A 19,654-nucleotide genomic window follows, 5' to 3' on the forward strand; every position below is an offset into this window, starting at 1 on the left:
TTTATTTCTAATTTTAGGTTCGAGTATATATTCGTTACGTTATGTCACGTGTTTTTTCTATATTTCTTATTATCTCTTAAAGGACTATTTCATTAATGTATTTTAATATTTTTAAACACGTTCTTTTATTTTTTAATAAGATTTAATCATTAGGGGCGATAATTACTTTTTTCGAAATTTTAGAGTCGCGATTTAAATACCATAACGCGTTAGGTCATGACACATCTTTTTTAAATAATTTTTATTATCAAGCTGAGAACTATTTTATTCATATTTTCCTATATTTTCAAACGCGCTCTTTCATTTTTTAATAAGTTTTAATCATTAGGGGCGATAATTAATTTTTTTCTAATCTTAGGTTCGAGTATAGTATATCTTTACGTTATGTTATGTGTTTTTTCTATATTTTTCATTATCGAACAGAGGACTATTTTGTTAATGTTTTTCTATATTTTTAAACACGCGTTTACATTTTTTAAAGAGTTTTAATCAGTATTCAACTCAACAAAACATTGTGTCCAACTTTGTCGTGTCTTCAACTCTGTTGTGTGTCCAACTCATAACATAACGTAAAGAGCGACAATAAAATTATGAAAAAATTAATTATTCTCGTTAATGATAATATTGTCCAATGTTGTCTCGATTCGCGTTGTGTGTTATATTCGTACCATTCAGCGGCTGTCATCGCGAGAATGAGCAGTTATTGACAAAAATAGATAAACAAGACATTCTTTATATTATTTTTTTTAAATACATTATTTTTAATATAAGATAGAACAATCACGCGCGCGTAGTGCGCGCTTGTTTTGTTCTAGTTTAATAAATAATGCGTGGGCTTTTAAAATTAAATATCTTTATATTAAATTTTGATTTGAGAATTAGGGATGAGATAAGCATCGATGTTATTTTAATGTATTGTTCTCGCGTTTAATCACATCCGATTGAATTTACTTTGCAGGCGGAAGCATGGGTGAGACCGATCTGCCCGCTATACATTACAATCGTGATCGGCGGCGAAGCTCATTCACAAGACCGATGAGAGATACCGAGGAGATACTGGAAGGTTTGCGAACGCTGAAGGCGGCCAAGGGTGAGCTGAGTAGGACTATGAGTCTCACCGGCGACAAGAGACGCGGCAGCCGTGAGTATAAACGTTTCCTTGCTTTCTCTTGGCCATCATTTCGCTCGTTCGTTTCGTCCGTCGTCCGTCGTCTGTTTGTCTGTCTTTGTACCTCTCCATTCGCTCGTCACAACCCCCACAATCATTTTTTTATTGCATTTTGTGACACTCTCTTTCTATCTCTCTCTTTCTCTCTTATTCTTTTTTTTGTCACCGTTATTGTTGTTTAACGTTTCTCGTCGGCCTATCACGTCATTATCACCGTCTAATCCAATTAACAGCGAATCTCATTGATGAAAGTCTATCATATGCATATCGTGCATTTAAATGTATACATATAAGTGTGTGTGTGCGTGTGTGTGCTGCATACTGAGTATTCATGCATCGTCTCATGTGTGACCGTCTAATCACATTCGTTGCATTAAACGAATCATCTGTCTGTTTTTTCCTTCTCCCTATCCTCTATTGGTTTTTTCTTTCTATTCTTTATCTTCGATTTTTATAAAATGGTTTTGTATGAAAACTCAACAATTTAAGCAATTTATAATCACCATCTCACGATTTTTTAAATATATTTTCTTTTTTTCTTCGCAATTGAGAAACAGATAGAGAAATAAAAAAATTAATTTTTATAAAATTTTGAAATAAGTATTTTTCACATGTAAGAGATGTCATTTATATAAATATATAAATATAATTAATTATGACTCGTGTAAATGTAAATTTTTTACTAAAAGCACTCTGTTAGATAAGATTTTAAAAACTTTTCTTAAATTTTATTTTTTTACACCTTTTTACTTATATATTATACTATGTTGTTTAATATATAATACAAGAAAAGCAGGACACTCTTTCGCAATAATTATTACGACGTATAATTTTTGTAAAGAGATATTTCTAAGATTCTAGGATTTTTGATTATGTATTTATTATGCAAATGTATGTATATAATATATGCACAACATAGTCGAAAATCAAATATCCTGCATTTCTTTTTATTCAGTTCTATTTTGTAATTATTTTTCCGATCATATTTAATATAACCCGCATCTATATGTTTATATCCACAAATCGTATCATTTTGTAAAGTTTTTCTATATTCTTGTTTTCGGATGCAAATTACTATCTGTCTCGCACTATCACGTCCTGTCGATCCTGCGCGGTTTGACCGAGCGAACGTTCTTAACATGCGGAGGAATTTCTCCTTCCTTTGCCAAAAGTCATACGTTTATCAATTTATGATATCTAACATATCAAAGCGGGAACAGCCCGACCTAGAAAGGACCTCGACATGACTTCGGGAATTCGGGATCAGATTGATTTCAGACTTGCATCTAACGTCGACCATGACGATGATCGCTTTCGAAATTTGCCTTCTGTTTTGCGTCTTCAATTGCATCGTCGTCTTATCGTTCATACGCTTAATGTTCGATTCGGCATGTATTTCATTCCTGGATTACGCTGTAAATATCCAACAATATTCGGCATATATATTCGCCGAATTACGAGGAACTGATCGACGTTGATGTCGAAATCGAGCCAGAATCGAAGTATTAGAAGCGTTCTTATCACCATTAATGGATCCATCCGGAATTCTAGCAAAATAATCCATCGTGCTGATTTCTCGCTCGTCAATCATCATTCGCTTTTAGATCACACGAAGAGTCATTGTCCCGGTCGACGAGCTGACATCTTTCCGAGCATCTATATCGCCAAGTTCATTCCACGTTTTCGTATCTGTCTCTCGCTTCGGCTTGTGTTCCACGGACGAAAGTCTATGTTCTTTCTCCATCCCAGCCAAGCAAAAGTTAATGCGATTTGTGCTCTCCGCTCCTTTGTACTACAATTATTGTTGCGCGCCGCTGTTGTGCCTGTTGCTGACTGCTCGTATCGTCTTACAGCCTGACAGTAACGACTCCGAAAATACTGAAAATACCTTCTCTCGCAGTGCTTCGAGCTTTCACAAGAAGCGGAAGAAAGAACATTATCTCCAGCACCATCAACGTAATCGGAACAGCAGAAGACATAATACGCTATTGTGCTCCTGTGCTGTTGCACGCACGTTGTATGATTCTAACGTCGTGACCTTTATGTCTCTCTTTCTTTCTCTCTTTCTGTGTCTACTCTTAAGCTCTTCATCCACTCCTTCGAGTGTTGTTTGCTTCATCGACACCAGCCGTGCCAAGCTGTCATGATAGCGATGCGCTATGCTGATCGTTCTGTCAACAAAATTATCGTTTCTTCATCGTTCAGGCTTAACGGTTGCTTTAGCTGGCGGCTTCCGGGGTGAACATACGGGGTGGATTGCGATACGCGTGAATGATTTTTCGTGTGGGCATTCAAAAAATAAATGGTTAAAAAATTAATACATATTTGAAATATATGGTAAAATTGTCGCGCTAATAAAATCTAATTGAAAAATGATATAAAGTGTTTGCGAGATAAAGTTAATTTCACTAGTTGAACGAATAAACACGAAATTGCCGACACTCCTTTCATTATCTGCTAACATGAAAATGAAAACTAGGGGTAGATTTGCATTACGAGGAAATAGGCTGCAAATTGCATGAGAAATGAGCTGGCTGACTTTTGGGGAATGTATAAAAGCATAACGAATTCAAAGCAGCGGTCAAAGTGCTTTTCACAATTATTCCTGTCTGGCTCATTTTCTCTCTTTCTCTCTATCTTTCTCTTCTCTGCTTTTGCCCAAACTATCTCGCGTATGCGACATCCACCTCGTTGAGTCGCCGCGTCTGAAAAGATTATCAAGCGTCTCGGCGCCACCAAAGAATCGCAATCATCTAATCAGTCTCTGTCGCCTCATCTCCGCGACTTCCTGTTGACATGTTGTGTGCATCTTCGTTCGCATAAGTGCACTGCCTCGAGCTTGGCGTGCACTTTGAACTTAAACGCCTCACTGTATTGTTGATTATCTTGATATCCTTTCTCGGTCGGCACCGTTCGCCCAATGCCAAAACTCTGAATGCTCTTCGTATTCGACTCGAATCACGAAACACTCGGTTCGCTCGGTCGAAACGCCATCGGCCATCGTCACGACCCCGATTATCGACGACAAATCGTGGGCCACGCACGCACGACCAATCAACCAACCAACCAACCAACCAACCAATCAACCAACCACCAAACAACCACCATCGACCACCAACAACGACAACAGAGTGCGTAGTCCCAACAGTTACTGTGTGGCAGTGCGAGCCTGTGTCTCCGAGGACCGGTAACTCGGCCTCCTTCCCACTGCCGCACTCCATACCACCTCGATAAATAACCACAGGGCACTGTCAACCAACGCTACGGGCTTCCGGTAAGACACACTCTTTCTCTATCGTTCACTGTCTATCGCTCTTTTCCTCCGCCAATTTCCGTCTATCTCTACTGTATATACCTTAGGCAGGATCTCGCTTCCAATTTCTGCCTCCCTTAGTTTACCCCTTTTAACAACAACGTCGTTACTTATCCTGCAGTGGAGAGAAAATAGGGGTAGGTTTATTTATACACACACAAAACAAATTTGTTAATATGGACATTCGATAATGGATACAAGTATATTTTATCAGATCGAGAAATAGAAATAGAATCTGAAAATTTCTATGTTCCAGAATTTTCAGATTTAAATGTATATAACATTATTTTTAAAACTACTTTTTTGTGTCCATAAAATTTTTTTACTAAAAATAATTCTAGAAAATAAAAAATCTGTTTATCACACACACAAAATAATAATTCCACTAATAACATCTTGTGTGTACGTGTATTTGAGAAAAAAGATACAATAAATTTTTTGTATATTTTTGATAAATTTTATATACTAATATAATAATGTATCAAATAATTATTCAAAACGCGTTTTTTTAACAGCGTTTTAATTTTTTATAACTATTTCTTAACTTTTTAATGACATTTTATAATTGTAATAGAAAAGCATCCATATCTTCTGGATAGAAATTTTTATACAGCGAGAACAAATATTTTTTATAATCAGTCCACGAATAACAAACTCGTCTATCTACCTTACACCCACGTATTGAACATTTGTTTTTCTTTCTACCTTTATTTTCTCCCTTATCTTTTCTCCCGTTCTTCTTTACAATTCTTATTAATCAATGACGTAGACAAGGTACTTCACAAAAAAAGATATTCGAAATGATATATCAATGTATTTTTTTTTTATAAAGAAAATGCTCTGAGATATCTCCCACGTATATATTTTATTTTTGCGCTATTACTTTATCTATGTTCAATTCTCCCTTTTTGCGCACACGTGCTGTTAATTTGTCTTCTCCCCGATACACATGCCACATTATATTTTTCAGAGATTCACGCAACGTCATTTATCATAAAACAAAGAGAAAATAAACTCCCCCCCATTCGAGAGATCTCTTTCTTTTCGCACACGCATCCTTTCCTTTCGTAATCCCATCGAAATTTAATTTTTTACAGCGAGATTAATTATACTTTTGTTGGTTTTTCAACTTCTCGAATACATCATTAAATTCTTGCTTTACATCAGTTGTATTTCATTTCACTCTCTACTTTTATTCATTAATCTAATTAATCGCCAAGAGTTTTAACATGTAATTTCTTACCCTCTTCTCTCTAATTAACTCATTCATCCTGTTTTCTCCCTTCTGTAAAGATTATATCTTTCATGAATTTGAACGAGACAATTGTTCAAAACATATACGATGTTTTCGTTGAAATTGCATTTATCGCGTGACATTATTATTCAAGCTTATTATTACTGTCAAAAATTTTAATATAGCAAATTTAGTTTAATTAATAAAATTATGTAATAGTAATAATATATTATAACATTTGTGCAGGAAAAAAATATATATACATATATACGCGCATCAAGTCGAATATTCTTTAATTATTTTAAAATGTTAACGAGTTAACGATTAAGCATAACTTTCGAATAGATAAATAATTTGCGATTTACTATCATTATATTTACGTATATTTATTTATACGTTGCGGAAATTGTGCAATTTTGAGTCATCTGCGGACAGGTGAGTAGAAGGCAAAAAAGTACCTTATCCACGTCCTGTATTCTATTCTGCAAACCCTCGTGATTCCTTTATTGCTTATCTCTTCCCAACCGTTTCTTGCAATTAAAACGAATAGCTTCGGAATATTCGCTTGAGAATGCCTTATTAGTATTTGTAGATAATGTGAACGCTAGTCACTTGCTCTGCTACACCATTGTTGCTACCTACAGTTGTGATCTTAGGTAAGAGAAGTCGAATGTCATCGTTGTACTGTCGCACGTTTTTTAAGCACTGTATTGACTTGAGCATTTAACAAGTAGCACTTTATTGATATAATTAAAACTTATTATAACGAACTCTATTTGTATTGATTATACTATAACTTCTATTGATGCTATATTATGTCTTATCGGCTCATTTGTAATTCTTTATCTTTTTTTATGTATTTTTAATTATATGTATTTAAAATTTTTCAAAATATTTAATTGAAAATTTACATTGCATAAAAGAATATGATGTAAAAATAAATGAAAAATAAAATATATTTTGTGCCACAAATCTTTTTATAATTTTATCAAAACAAGTCAATTTCTGAGTCGAAATAGTCTGTATACTCGTTTATTACTAAATAGTCTATTATCTAGAAGAAGAGAAAAATATAGAATTGATTAAAATCGTATATATTTAATAATTATTTTTGTTTTGATGAATAATATGTGGCAGCGTTAAGATTAATTCGTGTATTCTGTAACTAATAATAATAAAGAAATACAAATATATATAAAAAATCATAGTGAAAACTATAGTTTGGACGGAATATGTTAACGATAAAACAAGGGCGAACTACTAGCTCCGAGCTTTTAATTATCTTATTACAGCTATCGAGAACTTTCCTCTTCGTAGAGTTGAAACTCCCTGCTATCACTGGTACTTTAGAATCGAAGTTTGTATCTTACTTATACGTAGAGAGAACGCGTTGGAACTTGTTACAATTCAGGAAGCTTCGGTCGTTGAATTTCACGATTTGGTAGCATTATTCGTATTGATCGAATTGCGTGCATAAAAAAATCTTTATTGTACATTCTAGTGTACTAAAATACATAATATTCTATAAGCAATTCCAAAATTGGTATTAAAGTAAAAGAAAATAATATATGAAAAGGGAGTCAATTTATTCAGTTTGTATTATAAATTATATATAATATCTCTGTTTTTTTTTACTATCTGTTCAATATGACTTCAAAAAGATCAGCTGGAATTTTTATAATTATTTGAAGTGACAGTTAAATAAGACAATCAATATAGTGTTGTCACTTTAAAAAATATTGTCAATTATTTCGTCAATTTTAAAAATATTTTATTAAAAATATTATGTGTGTGAGTGAAATGTGATATATTAATAATAGAATATATAGATCATTAAAATCATACTGAAATTCATACGATCGAAGACGCTTTGCAATTGTCGTATTGTTCAGTAGGAAGCTTCTCTGATAAATCTATCGCAAAACTGAGTTTGAAACAACAAGCCTGTAGAACTGAACAACTCTTCTGGTTGGCAGGTGTAAATTATCTCTTTCAATAACCTAATAACTGCGATCTGTGTGGTGGTGCACTTAGAAAATAATTGGTAGAAGTGATAATTATATGTGTTGAGTAAATTGTTCGATGAATGAGAGTTATAATTTAGTGACAGATCCTTGCTTACTCGTGCAACGCCATACAGATTGCAGTCTGGTCGATGATCAATAATGTGAAAAGATATCTTTCAACTCGTAGGGCGGGGTGAGCGCAAAGACAGCGTCATGGAGATTCCTGAGAGATTTTACGATCGAAATAGTGAATCCGATGAAGACGAGAAATGGAGGTACGCGATCCATCTTTCTTGTGACAAATTAAAATCGATTTATTCTAATCATATTTACGTGCATTTATTATCTATTCTTCAATAAATTATACTCTGCGCCATCACATGTCATTAATATTGTGTTTCAATCACGCGTGTTTCATCGCGATATTTACGATAAAAAAATGGACAGAAATTACTTCAAAATTTAAGCTAAACAAAACTGTATTTATATGACTTTCTTGTTGTTGCAGTCAGTCGGCGAGAAATGAAAACGGCGTCGACCTGAAACTGGGTCGCGGACAGGTGTTGCCGAAAAGATACAAAATAATCAGTGGTAATACATCTAATTTAAAATAGAATTAATGTTAGCTGAATATCTTATCACATCCGCACACGAAAACCGCGACTCAGCTTTTATTCACATTAAACACTTTAAACGTTTATTACGTAATGTACTCTGTTAGAATTGCCTAGGTATATGGACAGCTTTGATCTAAACTAATGCTTCCATCGCATCTATTTCACTCGCGATTATGTACCTTGCAGGCGCGCAAAACGGCGAAGTGCAGCTGGGCTTCTACCTCTGCAAGGGAGCTCTCGAAGTCGAAGTTATCTGCGCAAGGGACATCTGTCTTGAGGAGAAGGAGGAGCCAGGTAATTTGAAAAGCACATGTGTGTCACTTCTCTTTACTGCCATTAATTCCCAGGAGTCTCTCGCTTTTACGTTTACGGCTAATGTAAAATGCTCTTCAACAGCTTCTTTGAAACCTTCCCTCGCTCTTCTATCTTCACGCAAAACGTTAATTCTGCAGCCGTTACTTTTACGACTCCGCCTTGATTATTCATGCATTGTTTTAACGTTTAGAAACCACTTTCCGAGCAAATAATCGTGATGACTTCTTGTTTGCCAATTAATCATTAGATACATTAACAAACATGTTACATTATTTATAAATGAATGATGATAACGAGTTAACTCAGTTTTATTAATTCAAGTGATAAAACAATTTAATAAAATTCAAAAACACTGTATGCTTTTCTTTATCTTTTAGAAATCTTTGTTTCGAAATTATTTTCATGTATAACTTATAAAAACATTGAAAAAGATTTCTTGTTTTTCTTTTCTTAATTTAGAGAGTTAGTTGAAGATCACACACGAGAAAAGAATGCAATTCTTTCCACTTTACGCTAAAAACAGTATTTGATTTGAATAGTATTTCCTCGAGTGCTGATCTCGATCGCACGAAACTTTTATTCTTCTTCACAGATACTTATGTGAAGACGTACTTGCGAGAAGACAACGATAAGTGGCTGCAGAAGCGCAAGACTCGCGTGATACGACACTCGAAGAATCCGCAGTATCGGCAGACGTTGAAGTACGGCCGCTGCGACATCCTGCAGGGTAGACACTTGCTGGTGATGCTGTGGGAAAAGAAGCAGGGCTTCGAGAGCAATCAAGGATTGGGCGGCGCCGAAGTGAATCTCGATCTGATGCCGCCAAATGAATTTATTTTCGACTGGTATCCGCTCTTCCCGATTCACACCCTCGGCTCGCACAACGCGGACTCGCCATGATGGCTAAGGGAAAAGTGGGCCATCGAGGCCGGCGAACTCGACCTCAGATTGAGCCTTTTGCTCAAGGACGAGGGCGAGTCCGTCGTCAAGATTATCTCTTGATGGAAATCGTGGCTGATCATGTTGCGGTGCTGGCTAGCTCGAGACCAGCGCGATCTCGATCTTTACGAAAAAACGGCGTTTCTTATTATTACGAGTCCTTGAGTATAGCGATGAGACGTATGCTGTTCCAGAAGGTAAATCAAGTTTGTCAACAACGAAGTCCGAGTCTTTTCGAGTCTTGTTACGACTTGCCAGTCTTAACTCTGAAATTTATTTATTATGCGAAATATCGTTCGGATGAAAAAATATTTTTCTTTCATTCAATCGATCAGAAAATTATTACGTATTAATTCTACTTCCTCTCTGCTATATATATATATTTTTTTTTTGCTATCAAGAGATTGGGAAGGAACGTTAAATGAATTGAACACTTGCAATTGAATTGTATTAAATCGATTGATAAGACAAACAGATAATGAACGATTCATCTATTAATCGAGTGTTTAATGTATTAATTTTTGCAACCGCATACAAATAATAAAAGAAAGGCATGTGTCTCTAAAATATTATCCTTTTTCAAATAGATTTTTAAAAAATATTATAAAAAGCATAAAAACTCTAAATTATCATAAAAAATGATTGAGAAGAATAATCAATGAGCAACACGGATCGATCATATATCGTTTGACAAACTTGAAAAAAATGACTCTAAAAAAATGACGTGTAGTATATAACCAGAAGACAATCAACTCCAGAGGGTTTTATCATACAACTGTTCAAGAAGACAATCAATTTTGAAAATCATAAAGATGTAACACTTTCAATTTGCGTTTGTAGAACGACGTCAGCGTTAACATCGCGTTTCGACTCGATAAAGAGGCAAAGAGATAGTAAAGAGGACAGAATAAGTTCCATAGAACTGAGTTCCTTTGATCAGCGCCTTTCGAGATCCGCGAGTGCTTTTCGCGTCGGTATTTCGTAATGATTTTAGCAATAAAGGTGTACCTGCGCAAGTGTGTTCGCACAACAGTATAAAAGAAGAAAGAGAGAGAGATTATTTTTTTTTCGATGAATAACTGCATACAGCCATGTATCCTGATGAGATAAGACGAGGGTCCATTTTTCCCGAAACAAATATATTTCGACGGAAACGTTGATTACCCGAAACGAAACTCGACCGACATCTGCCACCACCGATGGTCTCATCTGGTTGATCCAGTCAGTGATTCGATCGAATTTCGTACACAATATAATTCAAATATCGGTATACCGAGGATCAAAAAAGAACGATAAAGGCTGTTTGATCCTATTGCCTCGACGAGGTGCTTCCAGGATTCGCATTTCTATTAAAAACGGATGCTCGAATTAGAATGCGGAACAGAAAATTTACAATGTGATATATAAACGATCTCTCTGCTCTAATAATTGATATACATATATTTTTAAATTATATTTTATCTTTTATTAGCTCGCGAATCTGAGAGATTTGCCATATATGTAAATATTAATTTGTATACGAATGTTATATATATATATATATATATATATATATATATATATATATTACAGTACAACGCAAAGATTATGAAATAATTGTCAGATAAATTATATAATTTTACTTATCGATAGATATGATGAGAAAGAAAGATTTAGAATTTTCTGTTCGCATTCCCCAAAAAAATGATAACGATAGAAAACACTCGAATCTAATGGAATGCCTCGAGCGGCGCAACCTGCTTTAACTTAATGATAGACAATCGTTTCAAAGCTCGCTGGTCGAGCCGATGACAAAAAAAAATGAAAAGCAATCAGCTTGAGGTAGTGACGAGAGGAGCGGATTGAGAGGGAGAAAGAGTTCCAGAGGTAGAACTTTGCGGCCAACTTGAATAATAATCAACCAAACTCGGTGTTTAGAAGTCGCACAATTTTTGTAGCTCGTAGACTGATAACGGGATGAACAGGCGGATTTCCTCGACGTTTCTCAGATCTAATATCGACGTCCCTTTTCGCGTAGCGATCCCGAAGATCACTATATAATTTCACGAAGCAATCCCGAAGAGATTCGATCGCGCGAAAATTAATAAAATAACGCAAAAAAGATACGACACGAGGAAAATTCCAGTACGCTCTTACTCCTTACTTGCTTCGAGATAATTTACGATGATCCTCGGGACGCGTTAATGTGAATGTTTAAATCCCACCTACAATGTCTCGCGACGGAATTAGGGGGCAGAATGAATTGTCCAGAATTATTGCGCTTACCCCGCCCGAATAATTAGTGCAATAGATAAACGTGATAATACCGTACACATAATTAATTAAAATGACCCGGCAGCATCCTCACGATGTGTGAATCATATCTAAATGGTTAAAAAAGATCACAGGTTTATTATTATAGTATATCGAGTGTGGTGTGTGCGCAGAGAGATAGACGGCGATATTTAAATGATGTGTATATGTAATAACGTAAAACTCTTACGGCGTCGATACTTCGACGACGAATCGCGTGTAACATCCTATATAAATATACATTATATATTATTACAACATCTCTCTGTGCGGGAAAACTGTAACAAGGATAATCAAAATGTACATGTGTTTAAATGATACGATGTAAGGATAAGTACGGTGTCACTATCCCATATCACACATTAAAACTCGATGTTAACGATATGTAGATGTTTAAGGGATGTCAACGAAAGTTCTCAATCAAAGATTTATTTTCGCAAATCGATGTTGAAACGAAGTTCTTAACGACGACATATACATACGTGTGCAGTTCTTATATTCTCTCGCAGTTGCATTATACTAACAACGTTTACGTTGATTTTACATTTTTGTAAATATTTAGATCGGCATATTTTATTTGGTTCAACGTCGGATCTTTGAGATCCAATCGGTTCGAACGAGTCTTGCAGAGATTTCATTGAGGCAAACATTTCAATCGCGAACGCCTATATAAGCACATCCGAAAAAAGTAATTTTTTACTTAAAAACACAGAACGCGAGGATGGGAAGGGAGAGAGCAGATCGACATATGAGAAAAGGAGAAATATTTTTAATCACATATTAGTGCTGCTCATCCTACTTTTTGTCGATGTAATCGCTTCTCTCATCGGTCTCTCGCGCCTCAAACGCCGGCGAAAGTCTCGCAAGAGTCATAAACGAGGCAGACCCCGAGGTTGTGCCTTTGCGAGGGTTACCGCAGATATATCGCGGAGTACGACAAAATGTCACTCACGTGAAGTAAATCTATAATCGGCCTAGAAACATATACCCGACGTTATGAATATTGGATTTGAATTCAAATTTTGCCTAAATAATATACGCATTACCTCGTGAAATAAAGACCTTGTATCCTCTGTTTATTAGATTGAATAATATTCGTATAGTTATATATTTTTTTTAGTGATATGATATTTGATACGATAATAGGTAACATTTTTATTCACATACGATTATTATTATTTATGTATTTTAATTGATTTTTTTCGCGAATAAAACCGATACCTTTTACGAATGACAATTCAAGATAAAGAAAGGCGGGAGAAAGTAAGTTTAAAATTAGTAAAATCTTAGTAAACGACGATGTGTATATATAAACAGAAAATACAAGCGCAAACAAATCAAGCAAAAAAAATATTCGTGGCGAAGGTAATGAAAATCGATGGAATTTTCGACGAAGATTAAGAAATTAATTCGGACGGACGCATCGAAAGTCTCATATGAAGATTATCGCATGGACAATCTTCTCGTATGAATACAATCATCTACACTTTAGATGAAGGACTTCTCCTTTATAAATAGCTGAGCGTGTTCTCAGCTCGTTTTCTACTAGCCTTCGAAGTGACCTAATAATTACTATTACTACTACGATCGCGCTAGCTATCGTTACCGATGCCGTTGTTACTGTTATCACTATCGCTGCTGCTTGTTCTCCTATGACTATACTAAATATTAATGCAGCATTATAAAATCGAGATGAGAATCTACATTTTATAACACAGCATTAAACTATAATCAATGATGATAATTGATCTAGGGATGACGAACTAAATTGTTGTTCTTTGTATCATTTTCCATCAGTGATCTCGATTAGATTAGATTCAGAATTCTTGACATTTAAGACATTTAAAGGCATTCTTCGTTCTTTTTGCAAGAACCTACTACTAATTTTCTGATATATAAAAATACCATCTCTCCTTTTTTTTATAAGTTTGATGTTATTTAATTATATCTATATTTTATACTATATTTTTTACACACACACACACACACATACATATATTTATTTATATATACATATATATATTTAAATAAATATAAATAAAATATATATTTCACATTAAACATAAAATAAATATAAATATATAAAATTACATTTATATTTATATGTTTATGTTTATATTGATATATTATCTTTACAATTAAGATGTTGAGTAGCCAAAGGCTTAAACTGTAAATAATTCGCACTATGCTTCTTTCACTTTTCGTGCGTTTCTAAAAATCTTCTAGACAGTTTTCGACAAAGTTCGAGCTTACCTTACTTAGTAAAATCTAGGTGCATGTCACTCGCTCCCAGATAAAAAATAACTACGATTTTTCTACGACACAGAACGCTAGTATCTTAACGTAGAGCATACTTTCGAGTCTGTCTCTTCACTAATATCTACATTTATTTCCGACTATTAACACACATGTGTGTGTGTAACTAAACAAATCATTAAACATATACAAATACACATGCAGAGATAGACTGACAAACAGATAAATAAATACACACGAGCACATATACGTTGTATCAATCTTGACAATCGAAATTATTAATTCAAACTTACACTATGAATCTTTAGAAAATAATATGTAATATTTATTATATATAATTCGTATTACTACGAGCCGCATGTAAAGTATTCCTAGAAATGAGCACACATCGCGAACTATTGCATAATTGTACATTCGATATACTGTAAAATTATTAGGTCAACCAGTCGCAAATAGAAATGTTCCCAGAGATTAGACGAGTATCGGAGAAAATAGCTGTTCTTTCTTTTGAAATGAATATTAGCGCGATTGGTCGTCTCTCTCGTCGAGGATGCTATTAATTAAAATTAAGAGTTACACAAATAACGGCCTCTTCCCGTACATATGTGTTGTACTCGTTCTAATTATAAGTGTCAGAGACAATCTCACGGAATTGCGCGCGTATCCTCACATGGATCAAACGACAGTGACACTTTTGTAGCCTGCCTAGCAGGTAACGAGTACATCGGCTACATATTTCGATGACGTAAATCGATCCGCTTGAATCTTTTTTTAGCTCTTATCTTACATAAGTAATGCTGTATTATTATTACTATGAAAAATTAAAAAAAAAAGATCTTTAAATGGATCGATTTATATCGCTGCGTTTTTACTTCGTGACGGAACGCTGTGCAAACAAGAAAAAATGAAGAAAATTTGTCGAATTATGTAGATGTAGACCATTCTTTTCGTTCGCGGCTCTCGATCGCGATCGTAGACGTTACGATTTCCATTCGATCATAGCTCGACTATATCTTGTCACATTTTGCGAGAAGGAATATCTCACGGGGATTCAGGCAATAACGATGTTCGCGATCTCCGTTTCTCAACAGCGACTGCTCAAGTACGGCCTAAAATCACATTCGAACGAGTTGTGAAGAGACGCCCATCCACGAATGCTTGATCCTCGTAGATGCGCGACTTAATTATTACATACGCCTAAGTACTCTAATCATTAAATTAACGATTGATAAAATGTGTTATCGAAACGAAGTAAATGCTTAATGCTTCCTTCAAGAAGGAAGGAGGAGAGAAAGAAGGATAGGAAAGAAAGGCGAAAAACGGAATTGTACGAGAGATCTTAAACGAGTTACAATAATCATTCGGGACCCAAATAATTTCGGCCGCAGAACACCATTAGGGATTGAAATAGTTAAATGTGTTTAGCGATAATCACCCTGCAAAAATTAAATTACATCTGACTAGAACATTTCGTAAAGTTTCCTCTTCGATTAGAAAAAATTCCTTGATCTCGATTAATCGATCTTTTTTCACATTCTACGACACCTATCATTCTCGCTCGAGATAATTCGAGGCTCTACGCATATCTATTAAAACAATCGAATTGTTCTTTCCAATATTCTCCGCATTTCGTCTTTCTAATGTATCGCTGTCGTTAGATACTGATTATAGATACGTAGGACCTATAAAATTAGACACGCTAAGAAATTCTGCCATTTTCTCATCAGCCATAGAGATGGCAGTTGAAAAATGTTTCGCTGATGTATACAGTATGCTGATTTCCTTCAGTCATGACACGTTGTGAGCTGTCAAGTTTATAAAGTTATATGAAAAATTTTATTTAGATTTTTTTTTATTTATTTCGCGAAATGAAATAGTAACAATTAAGTAGTACGTATTTTATTTATGAAGATTGTAATATTTACTCATTCTAAAATAAAGATTATATTAAATTTTCTTATTCTATTTCAAATGTCGATTTTTAATGAACATTTAACGTGTTGGTTCCACATATTTCTTTTAAAAAATTTTTTTATATATTTTGTATAATCACTTTTAGTCACAAAATTCAAATTGTATGCAAATAATAATAATCTCGAATGGCAATTATATCTTCCGATAAAATAATTTCTATTGGTCTCATCTCAATGTCAAAGATTCATGTGGACATTGTGCGAATAGCTAATAACGTGTCGAAAAATACTGGAGAATATCAGCACAAGAAGAAACATATTATGGCCTTGTAAAGTCTTGTACAAAAAGGCAAGCGTTTTGGTGATTCTTCTTGCTTTGTCATTAGAGAGTTATTAGAGTTATTAAAATTCTTACTATTCGCGAGGGATTCGTGTAACCCCGATGTTCCGTACTCGTATGCATCTTACATTTACAAGAACATGATTCGCAACCAAGAGAGAAAAGCGCTACAACACGAGGACACCCTTATTAACATAGTTAAAAATTGTAGATACGATATGTCGTCACATATACACATATACCATACTCAATGTGATGTTTCTTGTATGTTGAATGTTGATTGTCGCGTATATGGATTAGAGTCACAGTGTGTGATAGAATTAATCGAGAGTACGGATAATTAGCGATTAAACAAACTGCGATCTTCTTTTTAATTTTTCGGCGACCAGCGATTATGTTCTTAATTGATGTAATTGATTAAGCATCGATCCGTCAGTAATATGAGGAAATTCCTGAATCGATATTCCACGCGTATTAAATCACATATATGTATTGTCATAATAATTTAATCAAATAAGCAGATATTAATTAATTATATTTTCAAAATAACATAACTGTTTTTATGTAATAGTTCACAAAAATTAATTAGAAAAAATATGTATATTCTGTCAAAAAGAAAGATCCATATCTACCAAATTTTTAATTCTACAAGGAACATAATATTTAATGAATAATCACTTATATATATATATATATATATATATATATATATAAAGAATTTTTCTTTTCAAGAAAACACCTCTTGAAACACACAGAGTGATACTCAAATTGACAGTAAAATGCTGTCTTTACAAATAATAAATTTACAAAAAGGAAAGTAATATAAAAATCAGGAATTTCTCATGATTGATGTGAATCAAGTTTCGTCCTAATAATTAGTTAATCTACTTGAATTTTAATTAATTACCGCCGATCTTAACATGAAAACATAAATATGTATATTTTATAATTTCTATTTTTTTTACATAAGACTTAAAAAACTATAATTTTATATTCTAAAAATTTTATAACGTGAATAATTTTAAATATATATAATAAATGCGGCCGCTGTCGAAGGGGACTTTGAAGTTTATGTTTGTTTCGCGATAATTCGCATTATTACGATCTCTTATCAGATATATCCTAAAATCGTATTTTTTATTGTAGAACACATATTATCTTATACTTAATATATTCAACAATGGAATTTTGCTGCGCCTGTTTGGCAGCATAAAATGATTTCTAATCGATGGCGAGCCGATGGCAAAAGAAATAATAATAAGGCAGGAATAATAGAGAAAAAGAAAAGATATATAATTATTAAATAACATAGCAATTAGAATAGACACCTTAATTTACTTTCTCAGAATAGTCATATTTTTCTATACGTCAAAAGTTCTATTATAGTACAATGTATGCGTATTTTTCTCGAGAAAGTACAGGAAGGACTATCATACGTATCCTACAAGATTGCAAATCTATATATAGTTTTGATTAACAAATAAAACGATTAAATAATTGTTAAAAACATTTGCGCGCAGTTAGTTTCGTATTTCGGAATTAACTAATCTGGAACACATTTTTGAAATCATATGAAGACCGAGCAATAAGTGGTGTTAGAAATATTGCGCAAAAAAGATTGCATAAGAAATATAAAGACAAGAAGTGCCAGAATGATAGAATGTACAACTTGCTTCGAACATCTGCAACATAAATGAACAAAAAGAGGAAAATGAAATCGAATCATCGGCTTGTATTTGATTCTCATTAACCAGGGACGATTTTATGAGCCGCAAATTCTTTATACTTGAATTTGTCTTCCTATTAACATTGGTCACGTGTGTCTTTCTTTCAAAATCTCCTATGTAATAATAAAAAGATAAAAAATAGGTAACTTCTTGTGTTTATATGCTGATAAAGATACCACGAATATTTATGTACCATATAGTGCTAATGAAGATACAATCGCACATATGTAAACATGCAGTGCTGAAGCTTGAAATTTTTGATGCATACATCGCGAGATTGAATACTTTTCGCGTCAAAACTCTTTAAAGACAGATGAAAAATTCCCGTTACCTCTTTCGCAAATTAGAAATGGGTAAATCTGTTCGTTTTAAGTACACTTTTGATACTTTCGTTTCTTTTCTCTTCCTCAACTTGAATGTTTACTCTATTTAATTCCACATATAAAAACTGCGAATAGAACGAGCACAGATACTACTAACGAGGATGAACTTGAATGATTTCTTGTAACACATACAATATGTGAGTCCCCTTCGAATTCTTCAATCATTTATTCCCCACCTTCCCTTCTCAAGAAAATTTGTGAATATATCACAAAAATCCTCTCCATGTCACACTGACCTTTCTCCTCGTCATATACATGCAAACATACGCATGCACATGCCAGCGCGACTATACTTATGCACACAAAAAAATTGTGCATAAAAACGAACGATGAATAAATAAAAATATGAAAGAAATGATGTCGAACTGCTGCTCGTTCCTGTAATTATCAGAGTTTTGTTTTATTCTCATGTAAAGCACCAAAATAATAAATGATATTTTTTGTCGAGGTAATGACTTATATTTTCGCTTTACATAGCTTCTTTTGAAACACGTACAAAGCATTAAAAAACTGCGAGAAGCTTAGGTATTTATTATGAATATTATGACCTTATTGTTGTTTATGTCTCTATTTTCCGTTATGCTTAAAACGGAATCGGGCTCTATTACTAATGCTTTGTGCTTGTAATTAGTATCGTGCGTTCCGTAACGAGAACAACTGGAGGACTGACTTACCAAATAAAGTTGGTAAAACAATTTACGCGATTTTAGACAGTTACGAACCGATTACACAACGTCTCTTTACAGTGAGATTACATGTATATATAAATATATATATATATATATATTTTTTTTTTTCTTTAGTGGTATACATATATACGCACAGATACATTTACGTATACACTTTCTTCGCATTATACAATATGCTGTCGTCATATAAAAATATTATGAAAAGTGCAAAATCGTCGATATTGTTATTATAGCTCGTTATTTAAAGCATTCCATAATTTTACAATATTACTTTTAAAATGCGTCATAAAAGTTATATTTTTCTTATCCTTCTCGTCTTTTTTCTTCATTTTGCAATAATTTAAACAGAAAATTATTTAAATGAATCTCATCTATAATAAAATATTAGATATAAAAAGAAAATGACAACAGAGTCTTGTTCTAGGTCAAATATATGTGAAGTCAAACTTGTTTTATCAAAAT

The 19,654-nt window shown here is 33.8% G+C and overlaps 1 protein-coding gene and 1 long non-coding RNA gene across 8 annotated transcripts in view; one reads left to right on the forward strand and one right to left on the reverse strand.

The window, feature by feature from the left end:
• The window catches only part of Fife (regulating synaptic membrane exocytosis protein fife), a 172,326-nt gene extending 153,468 nt beyond the window's left edge, over positions 1-18,858 (forward strand). For 3 of the 7 annotated variants that reach the window (XM_083048651.1, XM_083048652.1, XM_083048650.1), the window contains exons 19-23: positions 959-1,141; positions 7,909-7,996; positions 8,230-8,312; positions 8,525-8,632; positions 9,246-18,858. In XM_083048651.1, the coding sequence (XP_082904777.1) occupies positions 959-1,141; positions 7,909-7,996; positions 8,230-8,312; positions 8,525-8,632; positions 9,246-9,553 (770 nt within the window). In that variant the 3' untranslated portion in view covers positions 9,554-18,858. Of the gene's footprint in view, positions 1-958; positions 1,142-4,298; positions 4,883-7,908; positions 7,997-8,229; positions 8,313-8,524; positions 8,633-9,245 lie in introns of those variants that run through there. The other 4 variants (XR_014426318.1, XR_014426319.1, XM_083048653.1 and 1 more) reach the window with 4 other exon arrangements.
• Positions 1-19,654, reverse strand: part of LOC145942182 (uncharacterized) — a 73,485-nt gene that overhangs the window by 38,262 nt on the left and 15,569 nt on the right. The window lies entirely within an intron of this gene.

This window comes from Prenolepis imparis, unplaced genomic scaffold, assembly GCF_030444845.1.
Source record: "Prenolepis imparis isolate NDT839.2.m4 unplaced genomic scaffold, iyPreImpa1.0 SCAF_10, whole genome shotgun sequence".
Taxonomy (NCBI): domain Eukaryota; kingdom Metazoa; phylum Arthropoda; class Insecta; order Hymenoptera; family Formicidae; genus Prenolepis; species Prenolepis imparis.